Here is a 19,640-nt window from a genome sequence, read left to right as displayed (position 1 = left end):
ATTGGCTACCGCACACTGGAGATGTTCCAGATTTTCCGAGGTCATGTCCAAATAGCATTTTTTCTGTCGCTTGTATTTTTCTGCGTTGTGAAGTTCTATGGATGTTTACAATTATCCTAGTAACTAGAACTAATAGGAAGTTGAATGCTGGTGGACGCATTGAGATTCGTTCAAAATCTTCAGCAATATGACCATTTCTGTAAAACTGGTTCCGGATAATATAATAAATCATGTTTGTATTACCCTGAGGGGTGCGGTCTCCAACATTTTGGTCATTGAATTTGAACACAAATTTTTCCACCAGTGCAAACCGTTGTTTGTTTGCTTGTCTCACAGGAAACCATTTTCAAGATGCACACTTAAAATACTTAACACAACGCTTCTGCAGTTTGATGCAGGCAATGAGTTCAATAAATTAGCTGAAACAGATAGTTTCTTACTTTATGGTAGTCCAAAATATATTTTACAAAAGTTCTGAAAAACTTACGCATCAATAAGGCCAAGTAAACGTTTTCTCAACAGTTATAGTTTTCTGTCACATAAAATGTATAACAGACTTTAACGTGAATAAGTAATGGCCGCACACTCCTTGGCAGTGCGTCGAGAAAGTCCGAGAAGTCGTCAGTTTTTTCCCTCTCGGGTGACGCGTTCTTTTCTGCCGGGCAGTGCGTCGAGAAAGTCCGAACAGTGCATCGAGAACGCCCGAGAAGTCGTCAGTTTCTTCCCTCTCGGGTGACGAGTTCTTTTCTGCCGGGCAGTGCGTCGAGAAAGCCCGAGAAATCGTCATTATTTTTCCCTCTCGGGTAACGCGTTCTTTTCTGCCGGGCAGTGCGTCGAGAAAGTCCGAGAAGTCGTCAGTTTTTTCCCTCTAGGATGACGCGTTCTTTTGCCGGGCAGTGCGTCGAGAAAGTCCGAGAAGTCGTCAGTTTTTTTCCCTCTCGGGTGACGCGTTCTTTTCTGTCGGGCAGTGCGTCGAGAAAGTCCGAACAGTGCATCGAGAACGCCCGAGAAGTCGTCAGTTTTTTCCCTCTCGGGTGACGCGTTCTTTTCTGCCGGGCAGTGCGTCGAGAAAGTCCGAGAAGTCGTCAGTTTCTTCCCTCTCGGGTGACGCGTTCTTTTCTGCCGGGCAGTGCGTCGAGAAAGCCCGAGAAATCGTCATTATTTTTCCCTCTCGGGTGACGCGTTCTTTTCTGCCGGGCAGTGCGTCGAGAAAGTCCGAGAAGTCGTCAGTTTTTTCCCTCTCGGGTGACGCGTTCTTTTCTGCCGGGCAGTGCGTCGAGAAAGTCCGAACAGTGCATCGAGAATGCCCGAGAAGTCGTCAGTTTTTTCCCTCTCGGGTGACGCGTTCTTTTCTGCCGGGCAGTGCGTCGAGAAACTCCGAGAAGTCGTCAGTTTTTTTTCCTCTCAGGTGACGCGTTTTTTTCTGAGTGCTTTTATATGGCCGAGCACACGAGTGAAGCTGAAAGTGGATTGTGGCTGCTCAATCAAGGATGAAGGATCAATCGGTGAGCTCGTTTCATGCTTTTTTTCAAGTCTATAAAATATGTATGACCGCACATTTGATCGTTACATAAATATGATTTTTCAACAAACTATGAATGGTTCGTCACTGTAAGTGTCGGCATAAACTCTTATTTATAACTTTATTGTTTTATATTTTTTGTATTAAATCACTTACCTTCATTTTTATACATAAAAAATGCTTTGAATGGTTTGGTCTGTGCTAGAAGTGTAGACTTGCAAAACGTTCATTTTATTCAAAAAACTTTGGATGGTTCGCCACTGTAAGTGTCGGCATAAGAATATTATGTGATGGTCTAGCCAATCGATATTTTTTTTTTTTTCAATTTGAGTAAAATATCCTGTAGGAATGTTGCTTTTAGCTGTTTGTTCAACAAACTTTGAATGGTTCGTCACTTCAAGTAACGGCATTATTTTCTCATACTTGAAAATTTTTCATGTCAATCGAAAATTTTATATTTCTAATAAGCGGTTTCTTCACCACCGCTTGGGCCTTAAACCTGGTTTAATCGTATGGGTAAACGTGGTTTACGGCTCAGGCGAAGGGGAAGAAATTGGCCCTAAGTATGTTTATATCTCACAAATAATCGCTTATCATGGTCTAATCACTTATCAAAGTGAATCCTGTGACCCAACGATCCCCCCCATTAACAAACATCCCTCCCAGTAACCTTTGCGGAGATGCAGAGGCAAACACGGTCTCCAAATAGCAAAGGTTACACACTAACATTCCTTCCCCCAATCCCACCTGACTGCAAGGACGTGGCCGGCGCCGTTATTGACCCTGTATAAATAGAGGCACTGAATTATGCACACTGAAGAAGATTATGGCCAATCCCAGCCGAACTTCTAGTTGATTCTTTATGCATTTTCAGTGACTTCGGTCAATCACGGAATAGCAACCATTGATATGTGTAGTCAGTCTAAGCTAAGCTAAGCTAAGCTAATAAGTAATGGCCGCACACTCCTAGGCATACCCGGATCATTTTGAAGAAAAATTTTAGCTTGACAGCAGCCTGGCTGCTTGTTGATATCCAGTTCGCACCCCCCCAGGTTTTACCAATCATGTTCACACCGCACAAAAATACAAGCGACAGAAAAAATGCCTTTTGGAAATGACCTCGGAAAATCTGGAACATCTCCGGTGTGCGGTGGCCAATATGCATGGCCAAGCGAATTCCTGAATCTAGACAAAATTTGCCGTCGACTTCTTCCGGATGCATCCAATTTCTTCCATTTTTCATAAAGTTATAAGCATTTGAATTTAGGCTAAATTCTGCCTATCTCAATCATTTTGCCAATCCCCTGTATTTATGAGCAAAACCAACAATTTCGGTTTTCTTTGGCACCAACTGTTGTATTATGGAGTTCATTACTAGAATTTTGTTGTGATAGTTTGTCATAGTCAACGGGTATCATAAATTGTATTGAACCATTTTCATTTACAGTTGTGTTCAGAATAATAGTAGTGAAAACCGATTTTCATACAAAATGCTTAACTTTGGCATGCTGTAACTTTGTTTCCATATTAGCAATCGGTATGAAATTCTGGCTGTGTACTACAAATATACTCAATTTCATTATCACAATATTTGAAAATTTTCACACTACCGGCTAAAAACTTTTTAGCCGATGGTATTAAATTTTTTAAATTTTGTGATAATGAAATTGAGTATATTTGTAATTCTCTGCCGAAATTTCATACCGATTGCTAATATGGAAACAAAGTTACAGTATGCCAAAGTTGAACATTTTGTATGAAAATCGGCTTTCACTACTATTATTCTGAACACAACTGTATATGAAATAATCAATATATGTTGTTCTGATTATTAGACTTGTTATCGGACCGATAAAAGTTTTACTGATATCGGAAAATATCGAGCCGAGAGATATCGATATATTATCGATAAATCAATCAGATAATATTGCAATTTTAGCAATAACTTTCCATTCTACGGTTGAACAGAAAGCTACCGCAGCTGTCACATTACTGATTTTCACAAAGCATCATCGGTCGACTGCGATGATACCTTGGAAACCATGTTGATGATTGTTGTTTAGGCGGCATCCATTTATTACGTAACGCTAAAATTGGAAATTTTCAACCCCCTCCCCCCCCCCCCTCCGTAACCCTTTTTGTATGGAAATTTTTAAAATTTTGTATGAGTCGTAACGCTCGAGCCTACCCCCTCCCCCCCTTCGAGCGTTACGTAATTTGTGGATGCCACCTTACGGCTGTTTTTCAAAGATTTGGACTCTACTAGCATTTTTCGATTAGATGGTTTCCTTCAATGACACAATGATTCTCAAGCCTGCGGTAGAACTTTGACAGCTGCGGTAGAACTTGGCGGCTACCGCAGAACGGAAAATTTTCAAAAGGACCGCAATGTCGATATTATCGATAATATTGATATTTGCACTGCCCTTATAGAGATATATAAGATTTTTTTTAAGAGAAGAAAGAAAAAAACAATCCACCACATACGTTCATTCAAGTCATTATTCCATTGATATTCACCATCCACCGATAATTATCGTTATTTAGTCAACTTTTCTTTCTTTTCTCGATTCAATCCAACAATAATAAATCTGCTAATTAAATGTATGTATACGCCCATGATCGCTATACATAACATTAACAACAACGAAAATGATTTTTTAAATAATGTGTTAGCTACCATTGCTATGCCCCGTGAAGACAAAAATTCATGGTCACTGTGAATTTTTCAAGTAAATCCAATATTTTAGACTTTCTCGTAATATGTTAACCGTTTGTATTTTTGGTTGTCGATGACACATTGATGGATTGAGTCTGTTGTTCAATATTAAGAATAGTTGATCAAGTAACAAGTTTCATATTCATTAATTGTATCAGTTACCATTGTTTGTTTATTTACATTCATTTCTAAGTTTGATGTTGCTTTAATAATACCTACTTTTCATTAACTATTTTATAACCCTATAGATCCTACAAAATCTCCAAAAAAAACATTCAGATCGAAGAGGAAGATCTTTTCAAAAAGAAAAGGCGGGCTTTTCTAAAAGCAATCTTATTTTTAAGGTAATATTTTAAGCTTGGACGCCTGTTGCTTAATAGTATTGTCTATTTTTCTTTGTTTGTTAATAATGTGATTCGAGAAATGCAAGTTTCAGTATTTTTGGAGCAAATAATAGAATGTCACTTTAAACAAAATACTACACTTTTGTCTGATTTCGTTGATGATTTAAAATAACAGCTTAATATAAATCAAAATTGTATGTTTTATCAAACACTGTTTATTTATCTTGCTTAAGCTGGTTTAATTGTTATTTCTCTGTTAGTATTGTCTAATGTTATTAGTGAAAACTAAAATAGATTCGTGTTCGATTAGTTTCTTGACACATCAATATGCAATCAATTGTTCTAACAAACGTGCTTCACAGTTTTAGTGCGCATGTCGTTATGTTTAATTATGCTGCAATAATGTTTGTCATTTCCTAAGAAAAAAAACATGATCAATAGTAATTTATACTATAAATAAATGACAAACCGTCATTTTTCATCAAGTGATTTCTATTGTTTGTTACAAAAAGCAATGAAAAATTGTTATGTTTTTGAGAGCAATTTTGTTTTCAGAAACATGAGCTAGATAGGTTAATTCTTTTATTTTTTTCTATGTATCGCCCTATATTTATGGCCCGCAATATAGTTCAACTCGTTTTGAGGACATTTTTTATTTTTATATTAGTTCCTAAATATGGAAATGTAAATAAAATTAGGAACATAAAGTGTGCTTAGTGTATACCTTCCAAATTTACGACACTCAGCATCCAGTTCAAAATAATATTTTTTTACTTATTTTCTTTTTGTCGAAACTATATTCGATCTTGCGTGTAGGATCCTTTTTGAATCATCTCAAACAAACGCTGCATGAATCGTTGTTCTATAACGCTTAGATTTCTTTGCTTCTAACATCATTTTAAGTAGGTTTCATATAATATGACGTATTGATTTACTCTGCACAACCATTGAATAGTTTTTAAAACATACTATGACGCTTTTGCTAATTCACACCGAGTGTACATATATGGATTGAGAATTAAAATCCTGTTTTTAAATGCTTGAACTGTGCTGCAGAAATTATTAGTTGAATATAAAACATGGAGGCAGATATATTTTGCAATTATTTTGCAGTGATTTGTTGAGTGAAATTGCTTTTTTACAGTAGGTGACATTCGACCTAGAGGGTGACAATGGGCCAAAGCATGATCTGAAATATCTCAGCAAATATTGGGAATATTGATATACATTTCAATGAGGTAATCCTTACAGTTGTCAACAGTTACCGCCAAAAGATCTCGATTTTGAAATAAACGATTTAAATAGCTTAGAAAATTTGAATATTTATTCAGCATGTACAATTGCATTATTCATGAACGTATTCTCATATTCAACAGAACGTTTCATTTCAAATTACGAAAATGGTTTAATAATCTACCAGGACATACGTATTTTTGGCCCAATCTCACCCTCGCCAGTGGTATATGATATGGTGTTCTCCATGTGACAAATGCAAATAAGTGTCTAAAATATGAGAAATATGACACATAGAATACCAAGACATAAAACTAAGTAAAAATTAAAAAATATCACGGTGATATTCAAGCTCACAAGCGGACGGGAATCTAAATAATTCAAATTCTGGCTAATATAACCAGAAAATGTATGCAATAATTACTTTCGATGGCTTAGGAAAAAAATATAATGTCAAAAGTATTAAAAAAAATCAAATGTATTATACAAATGGGATGATGACGCGTGGGGTATATGAGGCGTAATGTGATTTCTTTTTTCACAAGGGGCATGTCATAATAGAAGCGCTTGGTGGTATTTTGCTAGGTGTTATGTTGAACTTAAAGTTGTTCATCTGCTACGTTTCGAGCTATTTCAAAGTGAAAACCCACAATTAAGCTGCCACTAAAAATAATGTAATCTTGTTCGTATTCAAAAAAGTGAATATCATACAATTGTTAAGTGCAAAAAATCACAAATAATACCAAATAACTGTCTTGAAAATAAAAAAGAAATTGGCCAGAATTAAATTGGTTTTTGATAAATAAGTTGATTTTCTCCAGTTTTGTTCTCTTCATCATGAGAAGCTTTCTATTAATCTCAAAATTTGAACTGATATCTTAACATAAAGGTGTATATAACTGCTGAATTTCATTGTACAAAATTAAAAAAAAATAATAATGTATCACATTTCACTATAGAAAAATATTCAGTCGACGAATGGAAAATGCTTATTTTCATAAGGATTACTATGTTTTACTGTACATATTTGTTTGAAATCTGATGCAACGCTCTATGTTTTATAACATTTTTAAAGCATGTCGAATAATCTTGTTAACTATGATCCAATTGAAAAAAAAAAACATTTTTTGCATGCGATATAGTTTCTGAAGTGAAAATTGTTAATGGGGCGCAGAGCTACTTGGGCACTTCCATGATTCACTTTGGCATGGGAGGTTTTCTCGGCTGAATTGTCAGGAACTTTGCAACAAGAATCATTTCATTACGATGCATATTGAGGCCAAATTTGATCGCAGTAGCTTCCAAAAAATCTCATTGTCGAAGTGAATCAAAAGTACCAACAATAGGATCCGGCTTCCTATCTTAAGTATATATAAAATGGGTAAACCACATGAGCTAGCCTTGAGTAGCAAATTTTTCAAATAAATATCTATTTACACCAAATCCGGGGGATGTGCACCATGCGAAAAAGTGAACCAATGCCATGCGAAAAAGAAAACCATGCAAAAAAAGTTTTCCATTTATGGTTTTAACGGCAAAAATGTATCACCTATAATTCATTGGAATTTTCAAGTAAATTTATTAAATTAATAGCAAAGTAACCATCGTTGTAAAACTCAATTCAAACTGTATTTATATTAAAAAAAAAGAAAATAAAATCAAACGGAAACTCTTTACAGGATTCTTGAGGCATACATTCCCGGAGAAATTCTAAACGAATTCCTGACTGTCGTTGAAACATTGGCATAATTGGTAAACATTGTTGGCATATCCAAGAAATGTGAAATTTTCAGTACGGCATTCAAACTTATTTTCTCACAGAAACCAAATTATCATTTGCTTAGAAACTAACCACAGGTTTCGTGGGCGAGTGGTGAACACTTGTTCGGGGCACAATGCGATTATCGAATTATATCGTTAATCCGATTAGGCGTGATTATATCATGGATCGCATCACCAACCACTGGTGGTCCCAGATCTTTACCTTATCCCACTAACCCAATATCCTTTCCATGACAACTGTGGAGATGCAGAGGTATACTCATAGGTATAACATTCCTTCCCTTCCCTGTTGATCGTAAGGACGTGGCCGGTGTCGTTATTGACTTTTAAAATTTGAGCTCTCGATTTGTGCACATTGAAGAATGGTAAGCTAATCCCAAGCACCATTCATTCATTCCCTCTGCAACTTCGATTGTTCTGGTCAATCACGGAGTAGCAACTACGAGTTGTACGGTCATCTATGCTCATGCTCAAGTAGAATATTTCTATTGAGGGAGGTAGAGTGTTGAAAATCCAGATATGTCTGACTAGGCAGGGTTAATCCACAATTTTTAAAAATTTGCTTACTTGACTAATAAATCTGTTTGTCTATTATTGACTGCATAAAAAGCATGAGTGAATAGCAAAACGAAATAAATTTTCGGCATTTTTTCCACAGTTATATTTTGTCTGAAATTGCGGAAAATTTGTTTATTTTTTATTTTTCATATAACAAGAACAATCGTCAATCTGGAAGCTAATATCTTCTTATTATTATTTATAAAAATCTACATTTAGATCATGTGAGTCACTGAATCGGGTAAAATTATCTAAACTTCCTCAATCGTCAACATTTACTCGACATATTAGTAAGAATCTGAAATCTGAGAACTAAATTAGACAATGGGGATTAATACGATTCTTCATCAGACCTCTGTGAATTAGTTCAGTTTGTTATTTTTACAAACTACTTAAGATGAAGATGAATCGAAGCCAACCCTCAAATTTTCAGGAGCACAAATCAGGAGAACCAAACATCCGTTGAAACTGAAAACTTCGATTATGTATTCAGCTTATACGGGTGCTAGGTTCTCCAGATTTGTGATTTTGAAAATTTGAAGTTTGGTTTCGATTCATCTTCACCTTAATTGACATCCAACTTTGCCAGTTTGAGTGAGTAAATAATGAAGCCAACCTACTTCTCGGAGGTCCAATTACTAATTAAAATATATACCAAAAACCAGTGGCCCAAACTGAAAATCAAATTCATACTTATCTTTTTATTTATCATCTCCTTGTTCTTATTCTTCCTACTGTAACGTCCCTACTAAGACACAGACTGCTACTCAGTTCCGCAAGGCAGACAAATTATCCGAATCTCAAGAACATCGTGCCTCATTTGTTAAGTCCGGCTATCCGCATAATACCTCCAAGCGCAATAATGAACAGCAGGCACGAAAGTCTATCGCTTTGTCGAACTGGAGTGTTCGCCCAAGATCTTCACGCGGTTTTGCATACCGTTCATCGTTGATATAATCAATCTTGTGAGCTTCTCGGGAAACTGTTCTCGATTTTGACTTTCCATAGCTCTACACGGTCAATACTGTGGTATGCCGTCTTGAAATCGATGAACAGGATGGAAGATTTGCCGCACGGAAAATACTGGTCCGTTGTCGAGCGACCGTCCATGAAAGCTACTTGAAAACTTCTCACGAAGTTTGCTATAGGGGCTATAGGTGATACGCGACGGAAGATTATGTGGGATTAGTGATTGCACGATAGTTTTCACACTCCATTTTGTCGCCCTTTTGTAGATGGAGCAAATAACTTTCGGAAAAGGCAAACTCTTCTTCAGCGTGCCGGCAAAGGATGAGTTTAGCTCTTTCCAACCATTTTTCTTTGACGGTTCTGAAACTCCATGTACTTTGCGCATTTTAGTAGCTTGGTATTTCAGGTCTCTTTTGAGGATATTATGCATTGACAATTTCGAAACACTCACATCTGCAGCCATTTTCCGCGCTGAGACTTGCTTCGGATTCGTTCTCTTACAACCATTATCACTCGTTCAATCCTAACTGAACGTGCTCGGCCGGGTCTATTCCGGTCACTCAACGAGAAAGTATCATGGTATCATCTGATGTTCCGCTAGACAAAATCTCGCTCCACCTCTTTCAAATTTTCAAATAAAAACCAAAAACATCCGGTCGCTCTCCATTCAAAAACTTTTTTTATCACAACATCCCGAAACTCTTCCATTGTCGATTAAATATGAGCACTGAAAAAAGCGAACATTCATTAGTGGAAACGTAGAGCAACCAATACATTGATGATAATTCCCAACAAACATTTTTACTGAATAAGAGTTGAACAAATCACTCTCAAGCTAACTTCAGTGCAATAAACTGTTAATCAGCTTCTAATGTTACTTTGGTTGTGCCTTCGTTATACGACAACATAGAAAGAAAAAAGTGTATGAAAGAGAATATATTGGACATGGTGTATATTCCGAAAAAAAATCTTTAACTGACAGGTTTCGAACCCATGACCCTCAATTTGATTTCTTGCTGAATAGCTGCTCGTTTACTGCTACAACTATTTTGACCTATATCAATAAGTTGAGTAAATATTGAAAAAAAGGAAGTTGAGAGTACTCAAAACCGGTAAGTCCTCGTAAAACAAGACATCCATAAATAAATAAATAATTCTAATGAAGCTATAACAAAGGCAATTTGCGAAAAGTTGTCACACTGTTGAATTTTGAACAATATTGGTGGAAGGACCTTGCTTGTTGAACAGGTTGAACACAACATCAGAGTGATGTTTCTAGCCAAACGCGTGACAACCATACATATGGAGTAGTGTTTGATCTTTCGACCTTGACGCTTGCTTCTGCGGGGACGGGCGATGAGGGCATTATCAAACATGTCGCGCGTCGGTAGTTAGAAGTGAAAAAGTGATCGGTTCGTTAGTAGTGTTTGATCTTTCGACCTTGACGCTTGCTCTTGCGATGAGGGCATGATCAAACATGTCGCGCGTCGGACGAGTAAAGTGAATAAGGGCCGCGATCGATTAGTTCTTTTGATCCTTCGACCTTGACGCTTGCTCCTGGGCAGTGCGTCAAGAAAGCCCGAGCAGTTGTCAGTTGTTTTTCCTCTCGGGTCGCGCGCTTATTTTCTCTGAGTGCTTTTATATAGCCGAGCAAACGAGTGAAGCTGAAAGTGGATTGTTGCTGCTCAGTCAAGGATGATGAATCAATTGGTGAGCTCGTTTCATGCTACTATTTATAATCTATAAAATATTCAATCGTTACAATGGTGGGACGTAAATATGATTTTTCAACAAACTTTGAATGATTCGACACTACAAGTATAGACTTGCGAAAGGTTCACTTTATTCAACAAACTTTGGATGAATCGCCACTGTAAGTGTCGATCGCCAATCGAATATTTTGTTTATTTTCAAATAAGTAAAATATAATAACACATGCTTTTGTCCTGACAGCTGTAGGAATGTTACATTAAGGTATTTGTTCAACAAACTTTGAATGGTTCGTCACCTCAAGTGTCGGCATAATTTCCCTCTACAAAGAAATAGTTCATATCAAATGAAAATATAATATTTACAAATAAGCATGTTTATATCTCACAAATAATTGTTTATCATGGTCTAATCGCTTATCAAAGTGAATCCTGTGACCCAACGATCCTCCTCATTAACAAACATCCCTCCCAGTAACCTTTGTGCAGATGCAGAGGCAAACACGGTCTCCAAATAGCAAAGGTTACACACTAACATTCCTTCCCTCAATCCCACCTGACTACAAGGATGTGGCCGGCGCCGTTATTGACCCTGTATAAATAGAGGCACTGAATTATGCACACTGAAGAAGATTATGGCCAATCCCAGCCGCACTTCTAGTTGATTCTTTGTGCATTTTCACTGACTTCGGTCAATCACGGAATAGCAAGCATTGATATGTGTAGTCAGTCTAAGCTAAGCTAAGCTAAGCTAATACATACAGAGAGATACCTATGAGAAGATTAAATATTTTAGACCATCTGTGGTTTGAATATCTCATATCATATTGTAAAAAGTGAATTACAATTTTCTAAGTAGATGCATGCATAGTTTCACGAACGATCTCAAAAATTTACATGATAAAAAGAGTTACTTACTTTATTGAATTTCAAGCTACGAATACGGCATGCAAATGATATTTGTTATTGGGGTAAACAATATAACCGAATATTCTATCTTGTTAGGTAAACAAAGGAAAAAGAAAATAAATGGTATTCAAGGTGATGCGATTCTTAAAATTTGTCCTTTGTCTTTAATAGAGCTTAAGCAAGCTATAGTCTATAATTATTATTTTGTGTTTGAATGTCATATTCTCAGAAAATTTATCATGTGTTTGCTTTTAATTTCAGTTCCTGAATATGGCTTCCGTTTTTATGCGGATATTCAATCTCATCTGTATGATGCTATTGATAGGACATTGGAGTGGATGTTTACAGTTTTTAGTTCCTATGCTTCAAGGATTTCCATCAAATTCATGGGTAGCAATTAACGAGTTACAGGTACAGTATGAAATATCCTCTCCCTAATAAATATATTGGCTGATAATGTATATATGTGTAATTTAAGTTGGAAGAAGAATGCCTAATTTTTGACTCTCGAAAACATTATTACTTAACTTTATTAGAGTATATCTTTATTATTTTTTCAATAATTTGTGTTTTATTTACTTAACATATTAATACTTTCTCATATTTGTTGAATAGTAGAGTGGATTAGGAAGTAATTAACTTCCCTACGGAAGCATATATTTTCACCACATATATTTTTATGGTTCAAATCACGTTAACTTTTTTAGTTTTCGATATTCTTCTTCTAAAAAACTCTTTTATTTATAGAATATGAGTCGAGTTTGACCATTGTATGCGTGGTTTTGAAAATATTCACGAATGTGCATTGTCAAGCATAGGCTGATTCACGATTTTCATCAGGGTTGACTCAAGGTCCTTTAAAAGTTTATTCACGAATTTAACTGAAAACCGTCATCAGACGCAAACTCTTCACCCTTTTGACACGAGAGGTTAAACTATAACGGGGATTCTCCGAGTAACTGCATTCTTTAAGGAGTTCTTTCAGTAACTCCTCAAAGTGTTCTATCAAATTGATTGTTTTAAAGTCACAATGCATGAGCTTTCAACAAATGGCCTAATCCCGCGAATCCCATACTCGGTTCTCTCGATACTCACTTTTCATAGGGTACCTGGATGGATTATTATCGAGCACGCGTGTGACAGGCCTAGTGTCGCAAAAACCAAGTTTTTCAAACGCTAATAAATACTATACTAGAATAAAAATGAATAAAACATACAACATTGATTTTCTTTTTTCAGGAGGCCTATTGGTTGGAACAGTACTCCTGGGCATTATTCAAAGCGATGTCCCATATGCTTTGCATAGGCTACGGAAGGTAATTAACTTGAATATTATTATGATAATAAACTTGATTGGCGTTTTTAGAGAAAGTAATACTTATATATATAGACAAAACGATAGAAAGACAAAGTAAACACAATTTCACACACGCAAAAACACGGCGGTAAAAACTGCCATTTTATAGAGTTAACAGAAGCGATTGCGTCAGTAATTTTCTTCTGAGTGCTAATCTCATAATGACAGTGATTTCTCACAAATATACCAGAAATGAAACAGGTTGTAATGTATACATAGTAAATAAGTTCAAACGTTAATTTTTATTACATTTTTTCAACATTTTATCTCAAAGTGATGATAAATCGTACGCAATCTAATTACTAAATCTGAAATATTTAGATTTAGTTATTTAGTTTGCCGTTTACTTAGTGTAGTGCCATTCAACACCTGAGTAGAGGTACCATTCTACCATTGTGACAGTCATATTTAAATTCTGGGAGTCACCTTAAGATCATTCAGGATCAAATCAGGTAAATCGAAACCTCTTGGAGTTTTGCCAGCTGGATTTTATTAAATGCTACTTTTGTAGAATAACTTTGCCGAAGATATTGTCAAACTAGCTGTGCTACATTTTCTCAGTTGTTTTCTTGCATTAGAATAATGAATCTATCTGATCATATTTTCAAACGTGCGTCAGAATCAAGGTGGAACATCCCACAATCCAAAGATGGTAGACTGAATGGCCGGCTTGTATCCCTACTCATGATTTTAATATATTGTAATTATGTTTGATGCTTCCTTCGTGCAATTTCTTACGTGTAATTAGTAATGAGATATAGAATGTAAATTCTGAACTCATTTATCTAAGCACTCTTATAAAAAATAAAAAAGAATTAATATTCTTTTTATTTTTAATCAGCAAATGTCTGAAATGTTTTTAATTGCTATATTCAAATTTTCTTCTATACCGATACAAATGGAAGAAATGCAAAACAAATCTAAGTGAACAGGAAACGAAGTAACAAATCTACCGAACCAAACCATCGGTAGTGTTGAAAATTTGTTTAATTTGGTAATCTACTGATGATGAGCAATCGGTCAAATCAAATTTTCAACTTTTAAGTACAGAGCATTATTGGGGTATTACTTTCGGCTCAATTTTTTGTCACTAATTTTATTTAATGATATTTATGTTTTTCTCAGGTTTCCTCCACAATCCTTGACCGACATGTGGTTAACAATGTTATCCATGATATCTGGAGCAACTTGCTATGCGTTGTTCCTTGGACATGCAACAAATCTAATTCAAAGCTTGGATTCAAGCAGACGTCAATATCGGGAAAAGGTATGTTGAAAAATCTTATTATATGTTTTCATAATATAATGATTATTGTCTTCTTAGGTCAAGCAAGTTGAAGAATACATGGCATACAGAAAACTTCCAAGAGATATGAGGCAAAGGATAACCGAATACTTTGAACATCGATATCAAGGCAAGTTCTTCGACGAGGAATGCATCTTAGGAGAGCTAAGTGAAAAACTAAGAGAAGATGTGATAAACTACAACTGTAGGTGCGTTGTCAATTTATATACAGTTCTATGGCAAATAAGTTGAATGTGATTGAAAATAACATTTTTTTTCTAGGTCTTTGGTTGCTTCAGTGCCTTTTTTTGCCAATGCTGACTCTAATTTTGTATCAGATGTAGTAACTAAATTAAGATACGAAGTATTTCAACCTGGTAAGATAAGAGTTCAAGAAATATTTTTTTTTTTTCAAATGCAAACGTCCAATTCATTTAACATCCCTAATATTTCAGGTGATATTGTAATTAAGGAGGGAACAATAGGATCAAAAATGTATTTTATCCAAGAAGGAATCGTTGACATTGTAATGGCAAATGGAGAGGTAAAATATGCATTTAAAATATATAAAGATAGGGTAGAGAACTACTTGGGACACTCTATAATTCACTTTGGCATAGAGAGGTTTTCTTGGACATATTTTTTTTAGAGATACACACATAATTTAGAAAGACAAATGCCGATTAATTTTAACTTAATTTTGCATAGCCGGTGATCGGCCTACAAATTTATTAAGACCTCGTGAAATGAGTTCTGCGTATCAGTACATCGTGCTTCGTTATTAGCAACCTAACAATTTGTTAGCTTAATTTCTGTTAAAATTCATTAACCGAGATTTACATAGATGAACTCAGTTATTAAAACTAAGTGTGAGTATATTTGAAGCATATTGTTGCCAAATAAAAACTTAGTAGCTTTGGAAAACCCCACATGCCAGAATGAATCGAAAGTGCGAGGAACAGGATGTGAACTGAAAATCACCAAGCAGCCAGGTTGCCGTCAAATAAAAATTTTCATGAAAATGATCCTAGTAAGCCTAGGACTACGTGATCATAAATTCGTCACGCTAAAAAATGTTTGTAACACAAAACCGACAACATGATGAAACGTTCTACTTGGTCATAATTAATCGTCAATCTTTCAGAACTTTCAGAAATATGTTGCTCTCTAATATACGCTCAAAAACTTTATGATTCATGTAATTTATTCGATATTTTGTCTGCGTTATTTATTATTCTTGAACTGATGTTGTATATTTTGGGTTCGTCAGGAATTAAAGGTTCTCTATTGCCATCATTGTGGCACCAAAGACAAACAGACGTAACACTCTAATTATTTTCATCGTACAGCAGAATAGCGCCCAATTCTAATATTTGGTAGTTGGCCACTCGTGGCGCTCGCATCACTTTTGTTAGAGTTTTACGTTTGCTCACTACCGCCACCTATTTCACGGTTGGCCAAATGAAGTATTTTAAGCATTGGGCGTAAATGTTCACGTGACTATGTTTTCAATTGATAATTGTTCTAGCTGTTACGTCTGTTTGTCTGCGGTGGCACCATGAGTTTTAAATGCATTACAAGTGTCTTTGGACTTCAAAAACGTATAGAAAAAGACAGTCTTTTGTCGTCTTTTAAATTCTTGCATGATCATTAATTACATTTTACTTACAGGTTGCAACTTCACTATCAGATGGGTCTTATTTCGGAGAAATATGTCTTCTTACTAATGCTAGACGAGTTGCAAGTGTTCGCGCAGAAACTTACTGTAATTTATTTTCCTTAAGTGTTGATCATTTCAATGCTGTTCTGGACCAATATCCATTGATGAGAAAAACAATGGAGACTGTAGCAGCAGAGAGGTTTGTGTGAAACAATCTAAATCAGAAACAAGTTTTAACTAACTAATGAGCCTTTCACTTATTTCAGATTAAACAAAATCGGAAAGAATCCAAATATAATGGCACATAAAGAAGAATCAGAATCAGCAAATGCAGAAACAAATCAAATCAGCGCTGTGGTAAATGCATTAGCAGTTGAAGCCGAAAATAATTTAAATAATCTTAGGTGAGATGGACGTTTGCAATACAACCGCTGAAACAGACTAACAAATTTACTTCTCCTATATGCATGCAGCGATGAGAGCGGAAGCTTAAAAAAAGTTCATTCTGATCTGAGTTTGACAGAGTTAAATCAAAGTTTAAGAATGAGTTTACCTAGGCCAAAGAGTGGTGAATTTAGAGCACTTTTCGAAGGTAGTCCTTAGGAACACAACAACTCTCTCTGGAATTGACAAATACTCATCTCTAGGATACAAGTGAGATATATTTAATAAATTTTTGGTTTTACATAAAGTGATAGTGTTTACTTTTTAATTTTCTTTGATTTCATGTGTTTGCCGTATGCTTGTAGCAATTTAAGTATTACAAGAGATCAATTAATTAATAGTACAACTTTAGCTATGGACAATGTATCGGAGGAAATAAAATGTCAGCATACAAAAGCACATGAAGTTTTATAGAAAAGAAAAGCATTTTTAAACGTTATTAAATCACATTACCCTGTTTCTAGGAAATCGAACATAACTTATATCACAAATGAAAACCACTGTTAATGGGTTGTCTGAGTTGAAACCAATTTTCACTCCAGACAAGTTTGGCTAGTATGTTGAATTCGAAGACTGCCCATCCGATAGAAGGATTACCGTTAAAATAGTTGTATATAAATGCCTTTTTACAATCCGCGTGATATTTTATTTTTTTTTTTTGATAATTTCATAAGGATCTAAAACAGCTCTATTTTGTTGAATACGAAGACTACATATCGGAAAAGAAGAGTTACCTTTAAATAGTCGTTTTTAAAGGCCTTTAAAAAAAATCCTAAAAAAAAAATTATTACGATCGTTTGCTGGAATGTCTTGAAAATTTCAATTTTCAGGGCTCATAAAGTAAAGAGTACGTGGGGCATAGTAAGCAGTTGGGGCAAAGTTGCCACAAAGCATTAGTACAGTAAATTTCCTTTCGTTGCATCTAATATAAATTGTTATTAGTTCTGTATAATCGATACCTTAGACGAGACTCGCGGAGACGGTCTTCTTTTTCTGCGATTGCTGAGTTTTTTTCTAATTCCACTCAGTGTTTACACCAATCTTGTGCAAGCCGTTCAAGCTCTCACATGATCATCTCAGCAAAAAAATAGGGTTCTAAAATGTTTAATGAAATCTTGTTTTCTTTTAATAACACGAAAGAGCATGTTACTGCAACTACTTTAGCAATTTTTCCCGCTCAAATAACGGATATATCATATTGAAACTTTAATTTAAAAATTGGAATCATAAATGAACCTTGACACTTGAGATCATGTTTGACGTTCGCTTAATCGACAAAAATACCACAAGGGTTTTAGTTTTAACACTGGGGTTGTTCCTATGTGACATTTCGGAAGGGACACGGAAAACAAAATACATCCAAAAATTGAGTTAAAACCAAGGGGTGTGACAAAATCTATGAAAACATAAAAAAATGTTTTTTTTTTTGTACTTAAACAAATGGGTAACATTACAAAATTGAGTAAACATGTGTTTTTGGCCTAAACTTAAGCGTTTGGCACTAAAATTGGGACAGGGCTTTAGGACCCTATTGCGTTTGCATCACACCGAGTCGTAAACGGCATTTTGAGTTAAACTTCATGCCTGAAAACGTAGCAGACATTATAAATAACTAGTCTTGTGTTTAGATTTAGCAGCATCCTTGAAAAACTGCTCCGCTGACTGAGGTTTTTCATAATAGTTCATTTTGAATACAATACTTTTCACTTTTTCACGACGGGCTGCATTTGACGTTTCCTGACAGCGGAATCTGGGCTGCATATGTCGTTGTTATTTTTCCTCTTAGCGAGTCTCTCTCAGGTCGATACTATCTATGAATGATTAAATTTTAAACGAAAGACATGTTTAGGGGAAATTGGGGCAATTTGGCCACCTTAAGGAATAGTCAATAAAAGTGCTGAAAATATAATGGATAGGGTTAAAATGAGCACCTTATTTTCGGTTGTGAAATTATCTCATATAATCTAAAAATTCAATTTCTTTTCACTTTACTTAAAAGCTATTAGTATTAGTATCATTCTAAAATGATGAAATTTAAAAGAGACATTCGTGGCAATATGGGCAGTTTTTTATGAACTTCATTTATTCCTTTTTCTTTAACTTATAATATGCCTATTGCCATTGGCGTAGGAACAGGGGGCCAGGGGCCAGGGATCCAGCCACCCCGGAAACTATTAATGACAATAAAAGGAAATTTAAAAAAATAACAATTTAACATGGAGCAAAATTTTCTGAATCAATTTACATACAGGGGATAGGCAAAATAATTGACATAGGCAAAATTTTGCCTGAATTCAAATGCTTATAACTTTATGAAAAATTGATGAAATTGGATGCATCCGGAAGCAGTCGACGGCAAGTTTTGTCTTATTTTAGCAACTTGCTCGGCCATGCATATTGGCCACTGGACACCGGAGATGTTTCGGATTTTCCGAGGTCATGTCCAAATGTCATTTTTTTTCTGTCGCTTGTATTTTTCTGCAGTGTAAAGTTAGATAGGTGTTTACAATTTTCCTAGAAACTAGAACTAATAGGAAGTTGAATGCCACCGGACGCATTAGGACTGGTTGGAAATCTTCAGAAATATGACCATTTTAGTAAAACTGGTTCCGGAAAACATGGTCAGTCATGTTTGTATTCCCAATCATGTAAATATTATCTCCAAGTGGGCATCAACCTTCAAAATGAAATTTCCTGCAGCATATTCATAACCATTACATGCATAGACTACTCTATAGTAGGTTCCAGATGCCTTGGGGGAAGTGGCCAATTAGGAACATATCTGGAACCATATCTATATGGGCATCAAACTTCATGATTTTCAAAGGTTATGCTTTCCGAAGCATTTCAAGCACAACCGGCTGCCATGACCACTTTATAGTAGGTTGTAGGTGCCCCGGGGATGTGGTCAATTCAAAACATGTCCGTTCAACTTTTTAGAATCACCTTCTTCTAAGAATAGTAGGATCCATGTGACTTGGAGGATGTGGAGCATTAACAGAACCACAAGATGTAATAACCACTCTATAGTAGATTCCAGGGGCTCCTTGAGATGTAGCCAATTCGGAACCTGACCACATCCCCAGGGTCCAGGGTCCTACTTTACAGTGGTCATATTCATAAGCTACTCTTTAAATACTTCTAGTAGC

At 35.7% G+C, this 19,640-nt stretch overlaps 1 protein-coding gene across 8 annotated transcripts in view; it reads left to right on the top strand.

Moving 5' to 3' along the window:
* Positions 1–16,896, top strand: part of LOC5569977 (potassium/sodium hyperpolarization-activated cyclic nucleotide-gated channel 2) — a 72,523-nt gene extending 55,627 nt beyond the window's left edge. For 5 of the 8 annotated variants that reach the window (XM_021844342.1, XM_021844343.1, XM_021844341.1 and 2 more), the window contains 10 exons: positions 4,490–4,585; positions 12,007–12,156; positions 12,985–13,061; positions 14,228–14,369; positions 14,427–14,596; positions 14,670–14,764; positions 14,843–14,931; positions 16,059–16,246; positions 16,314–16,451; positions 16,521–16,896. In XM_021844342.1, coding sequence (XP_021700034.1) covers positions 4,490–4,585; positions 12,007–12,156; positions 12,985–13,061; positions 14,228–14,369; positions 14,427–14,596; positions 14,670–14,764; positions 14,843–14,931; positions 16,059–16,246; positions 16,314–16,451; positions 16,521–16,650 — 1,275 coding nt within the window. In that variant the 3' untranslated portion in view covers positions 16,651–16,896. The remainder of the gene's footprint in view (positions 1–4,489; positions 4,586–12,006; positions 12,157–12,984; positions 13,062–14,227; positions 14,370–14,426; positions 14,597–14,669; positions 14,765–14,842; positions 14,932–16,058; positions 16,247–16,313; positions 16,452–16,520) is intronic. The other 3 variants (XM_021844345.1, XM_021844344.1, XR_002500401.1) reach the window with 2 other exon arrangements.
* Positions 16,897–19,640: the final 2,744 nt, after the last annotated feature.

The sequence above is a fragment of the Aedes aegypti genome, chromosome 2, assembly GCF_002204515.2.
Source record: "Aedes aegypti strain LVP_AGWG chromosome 2, AaegL5.0 Primary Assembly, whole genome shotgun sequence".
Lineage (NCBI taxonomy): Eukaryota > Metazoa > Arthropoda > Insecta > Diptera > Culicidae > Aedes > Aedes aegypti.
The sequence above is the reverse complement of the archived record's forward strand: the minus strand, read 5'-3'. Positions and strand labels throughout refer to the sequence as shown.